The 23,355-nt window shown below is 39.1% G+C and overlaps 2 protein-coding genes across 2 annotated transcripts; both read right to left on the bottom strand.

Moving 5' to 3' along the window:
* Positions 1–2,042: 2,042 nt before the first annotated feature.
* LOC306766426 (UDP-glucuronosyltransferase-like) lies at positions 2,043–5,253 on the bottom strand (the record flags this gene model as incomplete). The annotated part of the gene is made up of 5 exons (XM_079254185.1): positions 2,043–2,325; positions 2,482–2,701; positions 2,829–2,916; positions 3,617–3,748; positions 4,399–5,253. The coding sequence occupies 5 exons, from the start codon at positions 5,251–5,253 to the stop codon at positions 2,043–2,045; spliced, it is 1,578 nt and encodes a 525-aa protein (XP_079110311.1).
* A 3,396-nt stretch (positions 5,254–8,649) lies between these two features.
* Positions 8,650–22,752, bottom strand: LOC306766887 (uncharacterized protein; the record flags this gene model as incomplete). Its single annotated transcript, XM_079254739.1, has 12 exons — positions 8,650–8,932; positions 9,089–9,308; positions 9,443–9,530; positions 10,687–10,818; positions 11,420–12,306; positions 18,017–18,220; positions 18,320–18,438; positions 19,808–20,050; positions 20,200–20,419; positions 20,526–20,613; positions 21,034–21,165; positions 21,892–22,752. The coding sequence occupies 12 exons, from the start codon at positions 22,750–22,752 to the stop codon at positions 8,650–8,652; spliced, it is 3,477 nt and encodes a 1,158-aa protein (XP_079110865.1).
* Between the last annotated feature and the right edge of the window lie 603 nt (positions 22,753–23,355).

Genomic DNA, 23,355 nt, shown 5'->3' with positions numbered 1-23,355 from the left:
TGTGGTTAACGTTATATGCTGTTGTTATTAACGACTCTGACTCAAAGTAAGAACTTGTGTGGAAATGACTTCTTGACCCACCAGGTCCGTGGAAAGTGAAAATCATTAAGTGTATTTGAAATGTCTTGTACCTGCTAACAAACCGTTTCCCGTTTTGACAGCAGCAAAACTGTTTTAAGGTTCATGTGTATAAGGATCATTCATACTTCTTCTAATCTATAAATGGATTTTATAGACATTTTTTGAGGTTGGAAAAATGTTAAGTTTAATTCCCCAAGAATTTAGTATTTTGACCAAACCTTCAGACCCCATGTTCTGACCCCTGCGCTCTGATTGGATAATCTAAAGTCCACCCCAGAGCGCCGGCAAATTTAACTGCGGGTCTTCCCGGAACTTACCTCTTCTTCTCTTATCTTTTGTCTTTTTTTTTTTCTGCTCTTGTTTTTTTTTCTCTCTCTCATTTTCTTTGTTTCTCTCTTGTTTTTTTCTTTTTCGTTTTCATTTGATGTTTGCTTTAGTCGTGTTTTTGTCCGTCTGGCGTCGTGTTCGTTTTTATTAAGCTCGCTCGATTTCTTAACACCAGAAAACTCATCCAATTCTGGCTGAACAATTTTTTGCTTCTGACACACCATCGAAGCTGCTCTCCGGGCCCACAAAGACTGTGACCAGTAACGTACGGATGACCCAAAGGTTACTGCTCCAGCTGATCCCAGGACTTTGCGGCACCCGTGACGCTTGGATTCTAATCGGAATTGGGTCCAGCTTCAGACGTCGAACCAGGCGGTTCCAGGCGAGCTCCTGACTTCTGTGGAGGTCCCCTTTGGACAAGTATCAGGACGACCACTGAATCCTTGCCCACTGGACCCAAGGTTCGGGTTCTCGACCACCAAGGCGCTGAAGTAAGGCCGACCCATTATTCCACTGTCTCCGATCCAGCTGGTGTCTTAGCGGAAGCTGCCCCTTTTTAAATCCACTCCCCTGGTATCTGCCTGATAGTCTACCCTGACATAGTTAACTTCATTAGACTTGCCATCTTTCCAACCCTCCTATTTGTGTAAGTTATGTAATCTGCTTTCATAACTTTACCTTTCATAATTTTATTTTACATTTTTGTTGTTGGCTCGGCTCGAGCTTCCATACTCTCTCTCTCTCTCTCCCTCTCTCTTATCTTGGCTAATTCAGTATTTGATGCTTGCTGACCCTATTTCTGGTTTACATTATTAATTTAATTTGTGCCGGATGATTTTAACCGGTGTGGTTTTTAATAAGGTGTGTTATATTTTAAGAAGTCATGGTAGCGTGATTGATCTTTAAAGAAGTGATTTGTTCCCTCTGACGAGAATTTACAGTAAGCGTATTTTGAGACTGATTGTTATCTGTTATTAGACAAATATCATTGTCATATTACGGTATTCCCTGCCTGACCGTATAACAAATTTAGGGCTAGGTGGTGCCCCGAGATTGTCCGCTTGTCTAAGGACACAGCGAATTAATAATTAATAATTAATAATAATTAATAATCCGAAATTGGATCCCAGGTTAACGTTAATGATAATACGCTACAGTACCAATGGACCATGGATCACCAGCTACCCCTTGTTGGAAATTGAGAAAAACAATGATGTGCTGATGCAATGAGTCAAAATGATCACATCGAGATTTTCTTTTCAACATTATTATAACTGTAAGGAAATGATGTCCTGTGCACCAATCATTTATAACTGTTTTTAATAAACTGAGGAGCAGAAGAAAACACAAACACTGATTTCATTCAAACACATCATTACTCAAATGTTTTTAAAAACTGTTCCTGAGTGTAAACAGGATGTGTTTTTGAAGAAATCCGTGACATGAAAGTGTTGGCAAATGCCACACTTATCATAAAGGGTTCACAAGTAGGACTTAACCTTTCTTCTCAAGAACTGTTTGTGAATGTGGACCAAATGTAAAAATGGCCTATCTTATACAGCACACAACTAACACTTAACAGTATACAGTACATCCTGCTAAAACTTAACAGTTGATTTACATAATGACAGACGTTACTCAGATTTCTTCTTGGCATTTCTCTTTCTGAAACATTTGCACAGGAAAAACAAGCAACATTTCTTTGTCAGCCACAAAACAGTTATGACAATCATGACTAAAAAGCCGATGACGTCCAGGCTGTGGTACTGAATCCAGTTCAAGTCATGTGCAGCAACCCTTAGATGTGTGGCTCCTTTGTGTCTCATGACAAACTCGGTCCAGAAAGCAGCCAGGTCCAGGGGCTGGACTGGACGATCTAGATGTATCTGGGACAACTCCACCATCTGTTCTTTGTAACTGAGGAGCAACAATATTTTGCTAAGAACATACTGAATAGGATCAATATAAGCGGGATCATCTTAAATTAGTTAAACTGGATCATTTTTTTTATCTGTTTAATGAACTCCATGTAGATAAAAGTGACTGGGATTGATCAGTATTAAATTTGCATACCTTTTATCATGAATGAGTCTCTTCAGAGCAGCCACCAGTGTTTCGCTTGTCATTTCAAATATACTGAGTTTCTCTGCCACACCACGGACCACTATCCGATGAACATTGTCTCCCTGGTCCCCAAAAAGTGGAAACATCAACATGGGCACAGCATTACAGATACCTTCATAGAGACCATGGGAACCTCCATGAGTCATGAAGACCTTAGCTTTGGGATGAGCTATAAATGATAGACATAGAAATCAGTCAGAGGTTGAAACCACAATGTCGACCATTTTTGTCTAAAAGATTTAAGAACATGTAGAGGTTTTTTTTGTTGTTTTTTTTTCATGAAAAATGAATCATACCTAGGAGATCATTCTGAGGTAGCCATTTCATAACTTTGACATTCTTGGGGACATCTTTAGGTAGATTACCGGTGTATCTCCACAGAACCTAAAACACAAATCATATCACCTGATCAGCTTGTAAAAAGTGCTGAGCTAATGACTTTGATATTGTTTAAAGCAGAGGACAAAGTCTAGTGGCTGAACCTTATCAGGCCTTTGGCATATACACAAAGGGTGAACATCTCTGTTTATTTGTTTAAACTAAAAAGAAACACTGGTGCTGGAAAAAGTGGTGAAAGCTGCCCAGAGGAACCTCCCTTTCATTGAAAGTATTTGTATCATCATGGAGCAGCACAGCACACATCATAAGTAGAACACAGTCTAACCAGCCCATAAACTAATTCCCAACCATCAGCTGGAAGGCTGTGGAGCATCATGGCTAGAAGAACAGGCACTTTTTATACAGGCTTTATGATATAATCACCACCTTTCTTCATGCTGTGCTGTACTAAAAATATTAGTTGAATTATTTATTCTGTTATTTACTAGACATATGCTTATTAACAGTGCTTGTACTTGTTTTGTTTTTTTTTCTTTGTATTTTAGGACTTTTATCTTCAGACTTATTTGTGATTTGACTGTCTAATGTATCGTGGTCGGATGACCAAATTTGTTTCAGGTAGAAACATACAATTGAAATGAATAAATAAAAATAACCTTGAACTTTGATAACTGTTTATCTGATTTTGTGAAGGGAAATTAGTTGATTGACTAATGTGAAGTGATGTACTGAGCTTTTGTGTTACCCTTTGAGGAATTTGACGAAATGCATCAAAGAACAGTTTGGCTTTCTCTTCAGGCATTTTGGAGAGTAATGAACCAAGTGTGAAGACAATAAAGCCATCATCTCCAGAGCCATCCACAAACTCTTTCAGGTCCTGCAAAAAAGTGGAAAAATTATACTCAGAAATATGAAACACTCAGTTTACAACCCCTTTAAAATTTCAGCACCTTTTAAAGGCTGCATCTGCATGAGAAAAATTATTTAAAATGATTTCAATTCTGCATGAAATATCCTCTTATTATTTTCATTTTTCAAGCACACTCCCACATTGTTCAAATCTCAACAAGATGATTTTATATGTGTGTGATCCCTGTTGATACAGAAGGGATGTAGTCCAAAAATTTAGATGATGATCATCAGACAAAAAAAAACATGTCCATGTTTAAAGGCAAATATTACATAACCATGAAAGAAATGCAGGAAATATAGCAAATATTGGACTTATGATGGGTGATTATGTATGAGTTGAAACAGCTTTCTCGTCTCCAGAAATTATTTAAAAAAAAGCATGCAATGAAAAACCAAAAATATTTTAAATGTCCATAAAACATTAATAGACAATAATTTTAAATTGCTTCCATGATCTCTGATAACATGTGTTTCTCAAGAGGCATCATAAATCTACAGACTGATGATGGTTTTCTGATTCTCAGTAAGTTTATAGTTTGCTTTAATCTGATTAACCTGAGTGTTAAATTAATCCATATGCTTCTTTCCCTTATATACATTTATCTACATACTCACCGCTGGCAGAGGGGCTTTCTTTGCACAGTTGATCCCACCAATTAAAACCATGTTTGGTAAGAGAGGTCTGGGCCATTCTAACACAAAGTCATATCTCAGCAGCCAGATTGCTCCGTGGCTTATAAGTTCTGAATAAGTCATGCCATTTCCAAAATGCTTGCTGGCCAGATCATCAAACTGTTGATATGTTATTTTGCATGTGTAGGACTCCAATAAAAGCATCATCATGTTTTTCACTCTCTGTAAGAAGGTCATGTGGTCTAAATTACCAGAGAATTGCACAGGAACGTAGGAAGGAGGAGACGGGCACTGGTTAGCTTTAACGTCCAATCCACAAGGAAGCCAGCGCAAGAAATAAACAGCAGGAATTGAGAAGAGTTTAGCCAGGACTGAACCGCAAGGAAGGAAGGGGTCTGTAAGCATGACATCAAACCCCTCTCCCTTCAGTCGTTCCATTAAAGGCTTGTTGTCCAGCAAAGCTTCACAGCCCACCACCTGAAGTGAAGTAAAGTTCACCAAACGCTGCACGTTGACGAACACATCTGTGATTCCTGGTGCCTTGATGAACGCTCCTTCCCTCAGGTCTTTAAAGTTTGCATCCAGCTCAGTTTGGGTATACGACACTTTGTAGATCTCAGTCTTGTAGCTGTCTGAGCCTTGGATCAACAGGCTGCTTTCAGGCACCAGGACGGTAACTTCATGGCCCCTGCGGCTGAGTTCCTTCACCAGTATCTTCATGCTGAGCCATTGGCTTCCATCAACAGGCATAACCAGCACCTTCCCCCCATGAACAGGTCCTAAACTGAGGCAGCATATCCAAGCCAGCACTGCAGGAAACCACACTCTGTTGCTCATTGCCTCTCTCTGCAAGCTGTCTTGTCGGGAGACCTGATGATAACTGCTGTTAAGAACCAGTATATTTTTTGTGTATGTGAGTGTTTAATTTCCCAGGACATGCAGGCTGCACTTTGATATGAGCTGTTATATAACCCCTGGAAGACAGAGTGAAAGTCTCAGCCTTCAGAGATTGTCACTCATTAATCAATCTTCACCATGACAAGGCTATATTCCTATTGCCTTTTAAACTGAAGACAGTCGGTATTGTTCGACAGATCATGGTTTATTGTAGTTATTTTAAATGTAAATGATTAACTAAATAAATGGCCGGTTATCCATAAAATCATGTTAGCAATCATGGCTGGACTGGGACAAAAATTTGCCAAGGCATTTTGAACCGAGACCGGTCTACTATGTATTGATGGAAAGACAGAAATAAGTACAAATGAAAACAAACTCTTATGAGAGTGCTTATTCACTGTGTTGTTGATGTATATGTACTTGCTTCATAAAATAAAAGTAGGGCTGGGCATTACGATGATATATATCCTTTGGACGATAGAAAATGTCTAATGTTTCAAATGAGGCTTTCTTTACACCACAATATGGTGCTTTACTGCAATATTTCACTTCAAGATGCGCTTTACAGCATGCACACTGCAATATAAAAACAAGCATGGAGAAAGATGGAAGTAGACGCGTTTCAGAGCAGGGTTATTCATTAAAAGATGACTAGCCAACAAAAACGGATAAGCTTGTTCATAAAAGTGGGGAAATTACTGTCGCATGGATGCGGTTTGGAACCGACAACAGACTAGCTCACAGTCCCAACAATGGACTCTGACACAACTAACTAATTTTATCACCTGCGCAAGAATCAGGATAAATAATGTAAAAAATAGATTTGAAAAAAAGATGTGTGGGATAAATGGGCTGAAATGCAGCCTTTGTTGTACAAGCCTAGTTTGCATGTTGCCTACGATGAGCGCCTTATTTCATTCAGGCGGTTATCTCGATTCCGACAGTACACGCCCAACAATCCTGCCAAGTATGGCATAAAAATATGGATATGCTGTGATTCTAACTCTAGCTATGCATAAAATATGTAAGTGTACACTGGAAAGCTACCTTGAGGAGCAGAACATCACATTACATGTCACAACTTCTTTACATCCTACTGCCTTGGAGATGAACTTGCAAAGAGAAAGCTATATGTTTGTAACAGTCAGAAGAAATAAGCCAGAACTTCCAAGAATGCAAGAATTACATCTGCAGAAAACACACAGTTACAGTCCGTCCATCATCTTGATAACATTGAAAATGATCAAACTGAGAAAATCAGATAATATGGGGCAAGTTAAAAGTGTTTGTGAAGACTGAAAACCAAAAATAGTTCTTAAATAAATGGTGTTGGAGTAAAAAGATTGTATTTAATGTTTCTTTTCTAAATGTTTACATAATCTGAAAAAAGCTGTAATAGGTCGAACTAATTTTTTTTTAATGTTCTGAGTAGATTTGCACAGTGTGGGTCAAAATGAACCACAACTTAATCAATGGTATTTTTTTTCAATAATACAAAGGTTAATTCCTTTTTAGAGCTGCGGGTTGGGAAGGGTTCTGATTGAACAGTCCTTATTTATGGGTTGTCCCAAATATGACCTGAAAAGTCTTCAGCTGATCCAAAATGCTGCAGCGAGGGTTCTGATGAGGACTAGCGGGAGAGATCATATTTCACCAGTTTTAGCCTCTCTACACTGGCTCCCTGTTAAATCCAGGATAAAGTTTAAAATTTTTCTCCTCACATATAAAGCTCTCCATGACCAAGCTCCATTGTACATAAAAGATCTCATAGTTCCATATATTCCAAATAGAGCACTTTGCTCTCAGACTGCAGGTTTACTTGTGGTTCCCAGAGTCTCAAAGAATACTATGGGAGGAAGAACCTTTAGCTATCAAGTTCCTCTCTTATGGAACCAACTCCAACTGCGGATTCGGCAGGCAGACTCCCTCCACACCTTTAAGATCAATTTGAAAACCTTCCTTTTTCATGATTCTTATAGTTAGGATATGAGCTCCTGAGTTTGAGTCTGCATGTATGGGACCCAACTGTCCAGGTTATGCTCATTGCTCTTATAGTTATGGATAGTCTAGCCAACCATTGCTTATGTAGGAATGGGGACGTCAGCTGATGCACGAGAAGTACCTTGCTCCATTTCTCTAATGTATTAATGTATAAATATATGACAATATTGCCATCTCTAACTTATTTATCCTTTTCTGCAGGTCTTACTGAATAAGTGCAGTTGTACATGTTGATCTGTCTTTCCTGTCCTCTTCGCCCCAACCAGTCGAGGCAGATGGCTGCCCTCCCTGAACCGGGTTCTACTGGAGGTTTTCTTGTTAAAAGGGAGTTTTTTTCCTTCCCACTGCAGCCTCGTGCATGCTCAGGATAAGGGATTGGATCGCAGTCATGATTCGATGCAATCAGTGGGTTTCTATTATAGCCTGAATTGGCTTGAAATGATGTATATGTAAAGTACCCTATGACAACATTATTGTGAAGTGGCACTATACAAATGTAGCTCTATATATATATATATATATATATATATATATATATATATATATATATATATATATATATATATATATATATATATAATTTCCTACTTTAATTAAACAAAATAATCATCAAATAATCATCAATTCATGTGCGCAAGAGAAACAAAATAAATTAAATATAATTACTGTTCAGATAGATGGGAAAGCATTAAAAACAAAACAGTAATTTAAAAGTAAAGGTTAACAAACTGAATTAGATGAAAATTTATATGTGATACTAATAGTCATACAGTCTACAAAATGGAGCAATATCAAAGGTAAACTGCTTATACTTAAATGCTGTTATTATCTTATTTAGACATTACGCATAAACTGTGGCCATATGTTCATAAAATTAAAACTTGTTTTATATGTTTAAAAAATTCTTGAGGGATTGAAGGCTTTAAACAATCACTACCAGCATTAATTTTAGACACCGATTGTAGAAAATTACTCACAAAAAAAGGAAAGGAAACAAAAAAACCAGTATACAGCACACCACAGCAGTGTTCATATCATTCACATCATAATAGTTATCACTCAGATTTTCTCTTGGCATTACTCTTTCTGAAACATTTTTGGATGACAAATAAGAAGTATTTAATTTCCATCGACAAAAATATCATGATAACAATCACTAAAAAACCAATCACGTCCAGGCTGTGGTACTGAATCCAGTTCAAGTCATGTGCAGCAACCCAAATGTATAAATGGCTTCAGTTTTACAGACACACAGTTAACACATACACACTGTACAGTAGATTATGCTAAAGCTTAACAACCTTGTTTATACCATGCACATAATGACAGATGTTACTCAGATTTCTTCTTGGGATTTCTCCTTCTGAAACATTTGCATAGGAAAAAAAAGCAACATTTCTTTGTCAGCCACAAAACAGTTATGACAATAATGACTAAAAAGCCGATGACATCCAGGCTGTGGTACTGAATCCAGTTCAAGTCATGTGCAGCGACCCTTAGATGTGTGGCTCCTTTGTGTCTCATGACAAACTCAGTCCAGAAAACAGCCAGGTCCAGGGGCTGGACTGGACGATCTAGATGTATCTGGGACAACTCCACCATCTGTTCTTTGTAACTGAGGAGCAACAACATTTTCATTTTAAATCCTGAATGCGATTAATATAAGGATAATCTTATATTTGTTTATTGGAAAAATTTTTTTTTTTTTAGCTTTTTAATGATCTCAATGCAGATATGAGTATTGATTGATTAGGATTGATTTTTTTCTTACCTTTTATCATGAATGAGTTTCTTCAGAGCAGCCACCAGTGTTTCGCTTGTCATTTCAAATATACTGAGTTTGTCTGCTACACCACGGACCACCATCCGATGAACATTGTCTGCCTGGTCCCCAAAAAGTGGAAACATCAACATGGGCACAGCATTACAGATACCTTCATAGATACCGTGGGAACCTCCATGAGTCATGAAGACTTTAGCTTTGGGATGAGCTGCAGATGACAGACACAAAATCCAGTCATGGGTTGGATCCACAATGTAGACCAGTTGTTACTAAAAGATTTCTAAGAATATAAAGTTTTTTTGTTTGTTTGTTTGTTTTTTATTAATGAAAAATTAATCATACCAAGAAGATCATTCTGAGGTAGCCATTTCATAAGTCGTACATTCTTTGGGACATCTTTGGGTAGCTCACCGCTGTATCTCCACACAACCTTAAACAGAAATCACATCACATGATAAGTGAAAAGTGCTAAGCTAATGACTGACATTTTTCAAGGCAGGGGACAAAGTCCAGTGGCTGAGCCGTATCATGCCTACATATATATATATATATATATATATATATATATATATATATATATATATATATATATATATATATATATATATATATATATATACAGTACATATATGAAAAACGTGAAAATGTCTGAAAAGAAACAGAAACAAACTAAAAAGAAACAAACATATGTGCTGCAGAAAGTGGTGAGAGCTGCCCAGAAAAGAACCTTCCTTTCATTGAATATGTTTCTGTCATCATCAGTTACAGCTGTACAGGGGACCATATGCCCATTCAGCCCATAAACTAATCTCCAACCTGCAGGTGGAGGCTGTGGAGCAGCCTGTCTAGAACAAGTCTGTTTTACTTACAGGCTGTAAGATATCATCACTGCCATGCCTCATTCATGCATTTTATATGGCTCTGGTCTGCTGTGCTGCAATTAAATTATTTGCTGAAATATCATTCTGGATTTTTTAGACACTTGCTTATAAACTGTTTTTATTTTTGTGTTGTTTTATGTTTTCATTTAGGAATTTCTATCAATAGACTTATTCATAATTTGACTGTGTCATGCATGCTGGTCAGATGTCATGTCTGCTCCTGCTCCTCTGGTTTGCTCAACCTCACCTGCCGACTGATCACTACATTTCCCAGGATTCCCCTGCACCTGCCACCATGGATATCACCTGTTTCCTCCTAGTTATCCTCATATATTGCCCCTGTGTTTTTCTTGTATTTAACCCTTGTGTTTTGGAAGCTTCCTTGTGTGGTCTTGTTCTTCTCTGTTGAAGGTTTTCACCCTAAGTCTCTTCTTGCAGTGTTCTTCGCTACCTGTTTGAGAGTATTTAAAAGAACTTCTGATCTACATTTATCCTGCATTTGTGTCCACCAATCACCAAGCCTTGTCTGACATCAACGGACAAAACTTATTTCAGGTGGAAACATACAATTGAAATGAATGAATAAAAAGAACATCGAACCTTGAGAACTGTTTATCTGATGAGAACATTAGTTGGTCGACCAATGTATATATACTTAGTATATATATGTACATATAATTAGTGATGTACTGAGCATTTTATTACCCTCTGAGGAATTTGACGGAATGCATCAAAGAACAGTTTGGCTTTCTCTATAGGCATGTTCGACACCATTGAACCCAGTGTGAAGACGATAAATCCATCATCTCCGGAGCCATCCACAAACTCTTTCAGGTCCTGTAAAAAAGTGGAACAAGACATTAAAAATATACTCAGAAATATCAAAAACGCAGTTTCCATCATTTTAAACTGAAGGAATTTACATCCTGTTCCCATGTCTAAAGGCTGCATTGCTTGTTTATACACATGGGAAATTTTTTTCAAATGATTTTTTTTAAGGAAGAAACATCCTCTTATTTTCATTTTTCAAGCACAATCACACATTGTTCTCAACAAGCCTATTGTTTTTACATGCATTTGATCCCTGTTGACACAACAGAGTAACCAGCACTTTTCTTCCTATCTTGGCTGCAGTCCAGAAATTTGGATCACCGGCATTAAACAAAATAACCACGAATATTACATAAACCTCAAAGGAAATGTGTGGGTGATTCTGTCTGAATTGAAACAGCTTTTTAAACATGTTCTTAAACATTAATAGAGACTAATTTTTAACCACTGCTATAATCCCTGATAAAATTTGTTTCTCAAGAGGCATCATAAATGTACAGACTGATGGAGGTTATCTGAGTCTCTTAAAAAGTTTAAAGTTTACTTTCATCTGAATAACCTCTGTTGTAAATATGCTTCGGTTGTATACATGTATTTACATACTCACCGCTGGCAGACGGGCTTTCTTTGCACAGTTGATCCCACCAATTAAAACCATGTTTGGTAAGAGAGGTCTGGGCCATTCAAACATAAAGTCATATCTCAGGAGCCAGATTGCTCCGTGGCTTATAAGTTCTGAATAAGTCATGCCATTTCCAAAATGCTTGCTGGTCAGATCATCAAAATGTTGATACATTACTTTGCACAAGTAGGACTCCAAGAAATGCATCATCATGTTTTTGACTCTCTGTGGGAAAGTCATGTGGGGTGTATTGCCAGAAAAGGCTGCAGGAATATAGGAAGGAGGAGACGGGCACTGGTTAGCTTTAATGTCCAGTTGACACGGAAGTCCACGTAAGAAATATACAGCTGGAATTGAGAAGAGTTTAGCCAGGACTGAACCACAAGGAAGGAAGGGGTCTGTAAGCATGACATCAAACCCCTCTCCCTTCAGTCGTTCCATTAAAGGCTTGTTGTCCAGCAAAGCTTCACAGCCCACCACCTGAAGTGAAGTAAAGTTCACCAAACGCTGCACATTTACAAACATATCTGTGATTCCAGGTGCCTTGATGAACACTCCTTCCCTTAGGTCTTTGAAATTTGCATCCAGTTCAGCTTGGGTATACGGCACTTTGTAGATCTCAGTCTTGTAGCTGTCTGAGCCTTTGATCAGCAGGCTGCTTTCAGGTACCAGGACGGTAACCTTATGGCCCCTGCGGCTGAGTTCCTTCACCAGTATCTTCATGCTGAGCCAGTGGCTTCCATCCACAGGCATAGCCAGCACCTTCTCCCCCTGAACTTGTCCAAGACTGAGGCAGCATATCCAAGCCAGCAGTCCCACTGCAGGAAACCACACCCTGCTGCTCATCATCTCTCTCTGCTCTGCAAGCTGTCCTGTCGGGAGACCTGATGATAACTGCGGTTAAAAAGAGGTTTCCTTGTGTGTGTGTGAGTGTTTAAATTCACCAGCACATGCAGGCTGCACTATGAGTTGAGCTGTTATATAACCTCAGGAAGACCGAGGGGAAGTCTCAGCCATCAGAGTTCTTTCCCAGTTAATCATTCTTTACCATGACATGGTTGTTTTCTTGTAGCCTTTGAAACTCAGGACACACTGTATCAGCTTGATAGACTGTTTTTTTATTATAGTAATTTGATTGTGAAAGGATTAACTAAAGTGATTCATTACTTGTAGGTCAAGTTACTTGTAAGTCATGATAACAAAGTATATTGTCAACCAGTTTCTACAAGTCTTATGATTATGCTTTCCTGACCCTCTCTCCACAAAATCAGATAAATTTATAGATTTACTGAATAATCCACACACCTGTGATGCCATGCTACATGAAGTAAAACAAAATTAAAACCAGAAAAGCACTCAGAGAGCGCAAGCATCCGCCAAGGGCCACAGTTCTCTCCTTACTGTAATTATTTATTCTCTTTCTGTGATTAAAATTCCAAAGGCCCCATATTTTTTCGTATTCTGGATCACAATATCCAGAGTGATTCCTTTACCTGAATCAGTCTTTGATGTATTTTACAACCTGTTGGAAATTTTGGGATGAAATTATCAAAAAAAGTCTAATTGTTGCATAACCTATTTGTTCGGTTATGCACATACTGGGGTATTCGGTTATGCACATACTGGGGTATTCGAGAGTGCTGATTGAACTCCCCCCCCCCACCCCCACCCCCACCCATGTGCAATCTCAAAAAGCGAAGCCCAGCTTTTCGACATGGATGCACAATGGTGCATGTAGTCATACAGGCACAGCGAAGGTAAGATCTATTTTGCTCTTATTCTGCATGTGCAATTTCGAATTTTCTGTGGGACTGAACCACAGTTTATATGTGATTTAGTGATTGTGTAATAGGGCAGAGGTTTGCATGTGACATGGCTTGCAGTTGGCGAGTTTAGAGAGAAAACATAACCTACAGTAAAAAATCTGATTGACACACATTTAAACGCTGTATGGGAGCAGTTAAATTTATGATAGACTCAATGCTGTCAGTTAAATGCTAACAGGTAATGAAGTAAAAAGACGTATGAAGACATTAAAAGGTGAATAAAAGAAAAAGAAATCTGGGAAAAAAACATTTTTTGGTGTTAGTTAATGACTAGTGCGTGGAAACCTAATAACCGTAACCATCCGGCGACACATGATTAGGACTTGGACAGCACATCTGGGGATCCCAGCTGCAACACACAATATCTGTCATCTGCAGGTGTCCGTGAATCCTCTCCACATCCATCATGAGTTCCTCTAAAAGCTCCAAAATGCTGGATATGTTTCGATGATTGTTTCCTAGTTCATCCCAAAATTCTTCACATGATGGTGAAGAACACGTTCTGTAGAAAAGGCCTCAAAGTAATTTTTTTTATTGTTTTATAATCAGGTTCATTTAGTTTAGTATGTGGTCATTTAAGGGTTAAAGTCGCGTTATCAGCTCACGGGGGGTTAGGAAAGTTATACAGGTGCAGAGAGTTTGTCAACAAGTGGGCTACAATGGTGTGGGGACCTGAGTTTTGGTTTGGTTGGTGTGTGCGTGAGTGACTGGTGAGTAATACTGCTCAGTGACAATCTTGCTTTGGTGTTTATGTGGCCACTGTTTATCCGACACTTCGTATGATAATTGAGCTCATTTGTGTTAATATTAAACCATGCTAGCTCCTTGCTTGTGCAGCTAAGTAACCACCGAGCTCACCTATACCTGTAACTCATAAGTGAATTGGCCATGTTTGTATTCTATTTGTGTCTAATTCTGCCCATGTTCGCGGCACAGTTGTATCTATTGTACACAAAGTTATTTCTGTGCTAAATCCATTATAATTAACTCTAAGTAATGTTTTATCGGCTTGTGTAAGAAGCTAACGCGCTACCGGAAGTAGCCCACATGGACTTTCACAATAAGAGCATGCAACGGAAGGGCTGTATATTTCAATTTATGGTAACTTGACTAGCCGGAGAGCTTTGCTGTGTTCATTTAAGTGTTCATTTGGGTTTATTTTGGTGTTAGTTTGTTTATTGATGCGACTAGAGGCATACAACTCCAAGCTGTTCTTATTTACCTTATTTTCCTTGTGTTAAATTATGTCTATGTTAATTTGCACTATTGTTGGTTGCATTTATTCTATTTTGTGTAGGAAACCACACATACTCTATCCTATACATCCCCACCTTTCCTGAAATAAAGAGAAGAGGAAAAGATCTAATCAGCCTCCAGCCCCGTTTATTCATGTTATACTCTGATTGGCTTTAAGAAGTGCTCTGGCTGGCACCCCAGTGTGAACCTGGTGATAATTCCAGGACAAGCACCTTAAAGTCCCTTCAGAACACGTTCTCTGCATCTCTTTGCTTTGTTTCCATGTCTCCTCCTTGTGACAATAACTGGAGCCATTTTTGCAATAACGGCTACAGACTGTCTGCACGTCATTTTGAAATTTATTAAATATAGACGCATTTTCTGTCAGCAACATTGCTCTCAGGTTTAATAGATCCCATTGGGGGTGTTAAATTAATATATTTACATTTTCTCCTCCCAACACATGCAGAATAGGCCGTGAACACCCCATTGTAAACATTACATCGGACATACAAACAGTTGCTGTGTTTTTGCACACCATTAAAAGACACAACCCTCAATGCACGCTGATGATCAATTAACTTGTACTTTTTTTTTGCGTGTGCAATTACTTTGGTCACTTTTGAGTATGTGCAAACCTTTAGTAGATCCGGGCATAGGAGTTCTACTGCACACATAAGCCCATTGCGTTTTTCTGAAGTACAAAAAAATCAGCACAGTCGGTATTAGGTATATGACTTGTGTGTGTGTGTGTGTGTGTGTGTGTGTGTGTGTGTGTGTTGGGGGGGGGGGGGGGGGGGGGGGGGGTGATCTGCAAATAGTGTCACATCAAGTCAGCTCAAGCAGTTTACTTTTCAATTATATCTTCATTTTTATTTGAGTTGGTCTCTGGAGACTGGGCCAGTACACACTTACTGGGCAAAAAATGGGACTGGCTTGTCAAAAATAAAAATATGTCTGCGGCGGAGCACACTTTAACAGCAGAAACTGTCTTTCAAAAACACATTTCTGCCTCAAACTGGGTAACATTGTTAGTAATCCTTACACTTATTATCACTGAGCATGATATTATTCATAATCTGGATTTTAGGAAATAATGAAGCTTTCTGTGCAAAAGAGACCAGAAGAAAGCGCTTCTAATAAGGACAGTACAGTGTTTATTGATAGCATCTGCAGGTTTTCTTATGTTGTGTCTGCAGTGTCTGCAAAGTAATGTCAAGCTATTTCTATTTCGGGAGCATGGCCTCACAGGGTTGTTTGATCTGTTGCTGCTGTTATTTATCAATTCATTATTGTAATCAATAATATATTTTATGGTCATGTTATTAATATGTCAATACAACTAAATAAAGAAAACTTCAGTGTAAACATGGATATTATTTTCTATAATGAGAAACTTGGTACATTTGGAGGATGCGACAGGGCCTACACAATTTCTCAGCCCAAGGGTCCTACAGTAGATAAAGGCTAGGGTTTCCAACTTTCATAAATTAAAATAAGGGACACTCACCACAACTGCGCGGGGGGGTGCTTTATTAGCAATGAATACATTCTTTGTTGTGCAATTGTTGGATATGAAGTTTTGCTTATTAGGCTATATAAATCTGTAATTACATGTATCTCTACTAACATGAGGAAAATACTTTAACACATTAATCACCTGATTCAGATCAGCTGACTTTTGACAGGTGAATGAGAAAAATGTGCTACCTGACAACAGTTGTTTGACATAAAAACTATAGTTTTTATAGTTTCTATAGCCTACTTTAGCATATTTAGCAAATTATGTTAAAAGAAAAAAGAAGGAAGACAAAAGAAATTTTTGTTATAAAATATTTACAATGTGGGACTATGGTGATGACAACGCTGCATTGTGCCGTCTAGGCCCCGCGTTGTTCCATGAAATGCGGCTCCTCGTTTAATCCTACATATTAGACTGTATGTGTTTGCTGCCTGCTTCATGACTTGTAGGGAAGTCATGTCATAACAGTTTAACAACACTAATACAAAAGGCTGATTTATCGAAAGATCACTTATTACAAATTTATTAAAAACTGACTTAAAAACATAAAGCTCTAAACGTTTTAATGTAGGAAATGCATATACAGTAAAAATAAACTTGTCTATAGCTGGACTTTATTTATTTTTTGCGTTTATTTATTAATTTTTCATCCATTGAAAATACATTTTTAATGGGTATATATGGTATGTATATTGGCTAATATAATTATATGCCTACAATACATAATTAATGATCGTGCTCTGCTGATGCTGTTTGATATCGGACAGTCCACCGTGCGCGACGGAACAGTGGCTGACAATGGTACAATTTGACTTATAAACTCTTCACTGACGCTGCAGCCACGTCTCTTCACGTCTGTATTACATGCGCATTCTATTTTGAGGAGGGAGAATACCAGGTAGGCCACAGTCGACACTTTTAAAAGGCACGGGTCTTCTGAGGAGCGTGCATGAGTCATGTCTGTCTCTAGGCAACTGTGACTGTCTAACATGCTGGCGCAGAGGGGAGGAGACTGGACCTGTGCAGATTCTGCACGAAAAGAACATTTTTGCTGGCCGTTGTATTTTCTGTGTTTTATTTAGTTAATTATTCTAAGAGTGAATGTTGATGTGTGTGACCAACATGTGTAGGCTGTTGGAAAAATATGAAAATACAGAACAAAGTGCATCCCATATTGGTTCAATCCGGGACGCAACGTTTGTCTGTCAATTAAAGGACAATTCCGTATTTTACAGGACGGGTGGCAACCCTAGTAAATGTGGCCCTGGGTCCGGTGTCCCATAGTCCTAGTGCAACCCCCACAGGAGTCAGAAGTTGTTCACCATTGCCCGTGCCTCCTCCCATGCCCGAGACTTTGCCTTGGCGACTCCTTCAGCTTGACAGCACCCTTCACTGTGGCGGGTGTCCACCAACAATTAGCGGGATTAGCGTCATGACGGGCACGAACGACGTTACAGCCACAGCTCTGGCTGGCTGCTTCAACAATAGAGGCACAGAACACAGCCCAATTGGACTCAATGTTCTCCACCTCTGTCAGGACACGGTTGAAGTACTGCTGAATGTGGGAGTTGAAGCTCGCTCTGACGCTGGACTCTGCAGACATTCCCAGCTGACTCTTATCACACGTTTGGGCCTTCCAGACCTGACTGGACTCCTCCCCCACCATCAGGACCAAATCACCACCAGGTGATGATCACTGTTGCGCCCCCATCTTCACCCTAGTGTCCAAGGCATGTGGTCGCTGGTTCGATGATACGATTAAAGCCGATCATCAAACTGCAGCCCAGAACACAACACTCTTATGTTCAAACATAGTGTTTGTTGTGGACAATCCATGGCAAGCACAGAAGTCCAACAACAAGATCCACGTGGGTTCAGAGGGCACTATGCCTCCCAGTTACTCCTCTCCAGGTCTCACTGTCATTGAACAAGTTAGCAATAAAGTCCCCCAGTAGAACAAGGGAGTCCCCAGAGAGTGCAGCTGAGGATCAGGATCACCAGGGTCCCTGCCTCTTGCAGCTGCCTGGCTCACATTGCACCCAACCTCTACGGCCCCTCCCTCAGATGGTGAGCCCACAGAAGGTGGGGTCCATGTAACCCTTTTAGACTGAGCCTGACCGGGCACCACGGGCAAAAGCCCAGCCACCAGATGCTCGCTCTTGTGCCCCAACCCCAGGCCTGGCTCCCTGAGGGGACCTGCGTCTGGGCAAGGGAACAATTTTGCCACTCATCATAGGGGTCTCTGAGCCACACTTAACTTGGTCCCTCCTCTAGACACCAAAATGACATCGGTGATCCTACCAGGGGCATAAACATAATTACTAGGATCTTCAGGACACACAAACCCCCCCACTACAATAAAGGGGCGTCTGAAGGGAGCTGCTACCTTATCATCCAGGAGGCCCTCAGGTGGAGGGGCGCTGAGACATGTGTTCAGAGAATATAAACCAAGCCAAGCTCCTTGGTTCAAAAACTCAGGTCAACTTGTCCAGACCAGACTACAAATGGAGAAGCAGCATTTAGCTGTTATGCTGCAAACAAGTGGAACAAACTGCCATTAGAGATTAAATTTATCTTTAAGTAGAGATTAATCTTATCTTGCTTTTGATCATTAAATTTATGATCTTATTATGCTTATATTGAGCTTTTTTTTTTTTTTATTTGTTGCTTTGTTTTACTTTTAATACTTTCTTAACATAGTCTGTAATGCTGTTAATGTTTCATGAAAACCATGCCATACAAATGTACTTGCAGTCTCATATTGGTAAACTTGCTTTGTTAGATAAACTTCTGATATAAAATTCAACTATTGCTTTTGTGCTGTATACACTACACACACTACACAGAAGGAGTGGCCAACTCCAGTCCTCAGGTAAGCCACAGCCCTGCAGTTATTTGGAGTTTCCCTCTTGTAACACACATGACACACAAACCTTATTGGTACATTTGTGCAAGGCTTGACATCAAACCCTGACAATTCTGTTAATTATCCATTGATTTGAGTCAGACGTGTTGGAGCAGGGAAACTCCTAACACTTGCATGATGACAGTTCTTGAGGACTAGATTTGGCCACCCTTGTTGTACAGTATAAAATACAATAAAATCTAAACATTACAGCAATGTTTCATTTCACCACAACTATTATTTATAATGCAATCCTTAATTACAGCATTTTTCTCATCACCTTAACTCATATGTCTAACCACTACCAGTGCTGTCACTGTTAACTTGTAGTATGATTAGCTATTGGCTGCCAAGGATCACTTGTTTGAATCCCACTGCTTTAATTAAACAAAATAATAATCAGTTCATTGATTTAAAATAAAAAAAATCTGTGGAAACATTTTTAGTGTTCAGATAGATAGAAAAAATGACTTTATAGAAAAACATTGAAAACCATATAAGTAATTTGAAAATAAAGCTTAACAAACAAAATTAGATTAAAATTTGTTTGTAACACTTGGCCATGCAGCCTACAAAATGGGGCACTTTCAAAGGAAAACTGCATAAACTGTTCTTATCTTATTTAGACCTGAGACATAAATCTGTGGTCATGTGTTCATATAAAAAACTAATTTTATTCATTTAAACTTTATTGAAGTATAGATACCTTTCAACAACACTGCCAGCATCATTTTTTGGACCCATGTTTTAGATGAATGTAGAAAATGACACACAATAAAAGAAAATGAAACAGTGTACAGCACATTTCATAGCAGTGTTCATGCTATTCAAGTCATGACGGTTATCACTCAGATTTTTTCTTGACATTACTCTTTCTGAAACACTTGCGGGTGAAAAATAAGCAGCATTTAAGTTCTAGCCACAAAACTATCATTAAAACAATGAATAAAACAACGATCACATCCAGGCTGTGATACTGAATCCAGTTCAAGTGATGTGCAGCAACCCTGAGATGTGTGGCTCCTTTGTGTCTCATGACAAACTCGGTCCAGAAAACAGCCAGGTCCAGTGGCTGGACTGGGCGATCTAGATGTATTTGGGACAACTCCACCATCCGCTCTTTGTAACTGAGAAGGAACATAATTTTGTTAAGTAGTTACTGAATAGGATCAACATAAGCTGGATCATTTTGTACTTGTTAAACTAGATATATTTTTTAAGCTGTTTAATGATCTCCATATAGTTACTGGGATTAATCAGTATTGAATTTGCATACCTTTTATCATGAATGAGTTTCTTCAGAGCAGCCACCAGTGTTTCACTTGTCATTTCAAATATACTGAGTTTGTCTGCTACACCACGGACCACCATCCGATGAACATTGTCTCCCTGGTCCCCGAAAAGAGGAAACATCAACATGGGTACACCATTACAGATGCCTTCATAGATACCATGGGTACCTCCATGAGTCATAAAGACCTTCACTTTGGGATGGGCTGGGGATGACAGAAACAGAGAACAGTTATAGGTTATGCAGATTATTTTATCAGAAGTTTTAAAAGCATGTGCTGTATTTTATATTTTCATGAGATATGAACAAACCTAGGAGATCATTCTGAGGTAACCATTTCATAACTCTGACATTCTCAGGGACATCTTTGGGTAGAGCTCCAGTATATCTCCAAACAACCTGAAACACAAATCATGTTGCCTCATAAGAACGTGAAAGCACTGAGCTAATAGTGTTACCATGTTTACAAAGCAGAGGACAAAGTCCAGTGGCTCAACCTGATCAGATTTAGTCATGTAGGCAAAGAGTGAAAGTTTCTAGGTAGTATTTGAATGTTGGCTTTGCTTGTGTAATTAAAATGAAATAAGCAGTCTTTTATCCAAAGAGTGTAAAAAAAAATATTGATCAAATTTATCTCAATTGTTGTCATTATCCAACAGTGGTCGAAAGACAAAATTCATATAGAAACATCGAAATTAAAGTAATGAAAGAAACTTTTCACCTTGTTTATTTGATATTACAGAGCCTTGAAATAAGTTAGCGGACAGTATGAAACTAATGTAAGGTAATGTACTGAACTGAACTGTATTGTACTGTTACCCTTTGAGGAATTTGACGAAATGCATCAAAAAACAGTTTAGCTTTTTCTTCAGGCATGTTAGACACCATTGAACCCAGTGTGAAGACAATGAAGCCATCATTTCCAGAGCCATCCACAAACTCTTTAAGGTCCTGCAAAGAGGTAGAAGAAAGCAGGACAACTTTGAGAAAACGCCTCAATTCACATCATATATGTAAATAAGCTATTTAAAATTTTAGCCATTACATCTGTCCATCACTGAAGTCTGCTAATTTGTTATTAATGTGAAAGAGAAATTATTTAATATGTTTGAATGAAATGCTCTCCAATTTTCTTAATCTTTCAAGAACAAGCACATTTTGTACCAATATTAACAAACCTATTGTTTTTGTATGTATTTGATCCCCTTCAACAGAACAGGGACCACAGCTATCTTCCCAGAGTATGTTGACTGCAATCCATAAATCAGGATCAAGGGCAAGCATTAGTAGTTACAGGTCATTCTTAAATACATCTGCCAAATTCAACTCATGTTTGACTTTAATGCTCCTGCCCTCACATTCACATCAGAGGTGTAGCTGCTTTTTTGTGTCCAGAAAAAACTAAAGTAAAAGCAATGGAGAATTAACGAGCAGCCAAATCAACAAAAAGCGGTTTTGAATCTCCTGAAAACATTTGGATGCAATTTTTTTAAATCACTACTATGTTTTCCAAAACCATGGGTTTATTAAGAGACATATAAATGCACAGACTGGTGGCCGTTTTCAAATTCTTTGTAAAATTACACAATTTAAGGTTTGTTTTTGTCTAACAAATGTCAAAGTGTTAAATTTATCCATATGTTTCTTTCCCTTGTATACATGTATTTACATACTCACCGCTGGCAGAGGGGCTTTTTTTGCACAGTTAATCCCACCAATTAAAACCATGTTTGGCAAGAGAGGTCTGGGCCATTCAAACACAAAGTCATATCTCAGGAGCCAGATTGCACCGTGGCTTATAAGTTCTGAATAAGTCATGCCATTTCCAAAATGCTTGCTGGCCAGATCATCAAAATGTTGATACATTATTTTGCACATGTAGGACTCCAAGAAATGCATCATCATGTTTTTCACTCTTTGTGGGAAAGTCATGTGGGGTGTATTGCCAGAAAAGGCTGCAGGAATATAGGAAGGAGGAGACGGGCACTGGTTAGCTTTAATGTCCAGTTGACACGGAAGTCCACGTAAGAAATATACAGCTGGAATTGAGAAGAGTTTAGCCAGGACTGAACCACAAGGAAGGAAGGGGTCTGTAAGCATGACATCAAACCCCTCTCCCTTCAGTCGTTCCATTAAAGGTTTGTTGTCCAGCAAAGCTTCACAGCCCACCACCTGAAGTGAAGTAAAGTTCACCAAACGCTGCACATTTACGAACATATCTGTGATTCCAGGTGCCTTGATGAACACTCCTTCCCTCAGGTCTTTAAAGTTTGCATCCAGCTCAGCTTGGGTATACGGCACTTTGTAGATCTCAGTCTTGTAGCTGTCTGAGCCTTGGATCAGCAGGCTGCTTTCAGGTACCAGGACGGTAACTTCATGGCCCCTGAGGCTGAGTTCCTTCACCAGTATCTTCATGCTGAGCCAGTGGCTTCCATCCACAGGCATAGCCAGCACCTTCTCCCCCTGAACGGGCCCCAGACTGAGGCAGCATATCCAAGCCAGCAGTCCCACTGCAGGAAACCACACCCCGCTGCTCATCGTCTCTCTCTGCTCTGCAAGCTGTCTCGTTGGGAAAGCGGATGGTACCTGTTGTTAAGAGGAGGCTTTATGTGTGTGAGTGAGTGTGTTTAACTTTGCAGGAAGTGCAGGCTGTGTTTTGAGTCAAGGCGTTACATAAAACCAGGAAGAGCATGATTCCCAGCTGAGTTGGTGGGGGGAGGTCTCAGCATTCAGACTCCAGTTACTCCTTCTCTAACGTGACTTGAATATTGTACTGTTGTTCAAACTCAAGAGAATTAATATTTCCTATTTAAAGGTGTGCATTGCTGTATTTCTAACTGTAAAATAATGAACCAAAACACTCAGTCCCTTGCAAGGCTTAGTGTTATGCATGTATTGTTGTTTACTTTGGCTGTTCCCTTCACTCCTTCTGAATAACATACACATGCGTGCCTTAAGGGCTTTTACCACTTTTTTTCTCCATTTCCAGTCACGCACACAGCTATTGTCGCAAGAGTGATAGCGTGCAAAGCAACCTGTAATAGGAAACCAACACCCCCGTCTTTGCAGTTGGGTGATAGCATCAAACTAACTGTGCGATGCATGGAATTTGAACTGTGGTTCAAACACGCTTTTCCAAGG

This window comes from Telmatherina bonti, assembly GCF_933228915.1.
Source record: "Telmatherina bonti genome assembly, chromosome: 15".
Classification (NCBI taxonomy): Eukaryota; Metazoa; Chordata; class Actinopteri; order Atheriniformes; family Telmatherinidae; genus Telmatherina; species Telmatherina bonti.
The sequence above is the reverse complement of the archived record's forward strand: the minus strand, read 5'-3'. Positions and strand labels throughout refer to the sequence as shown.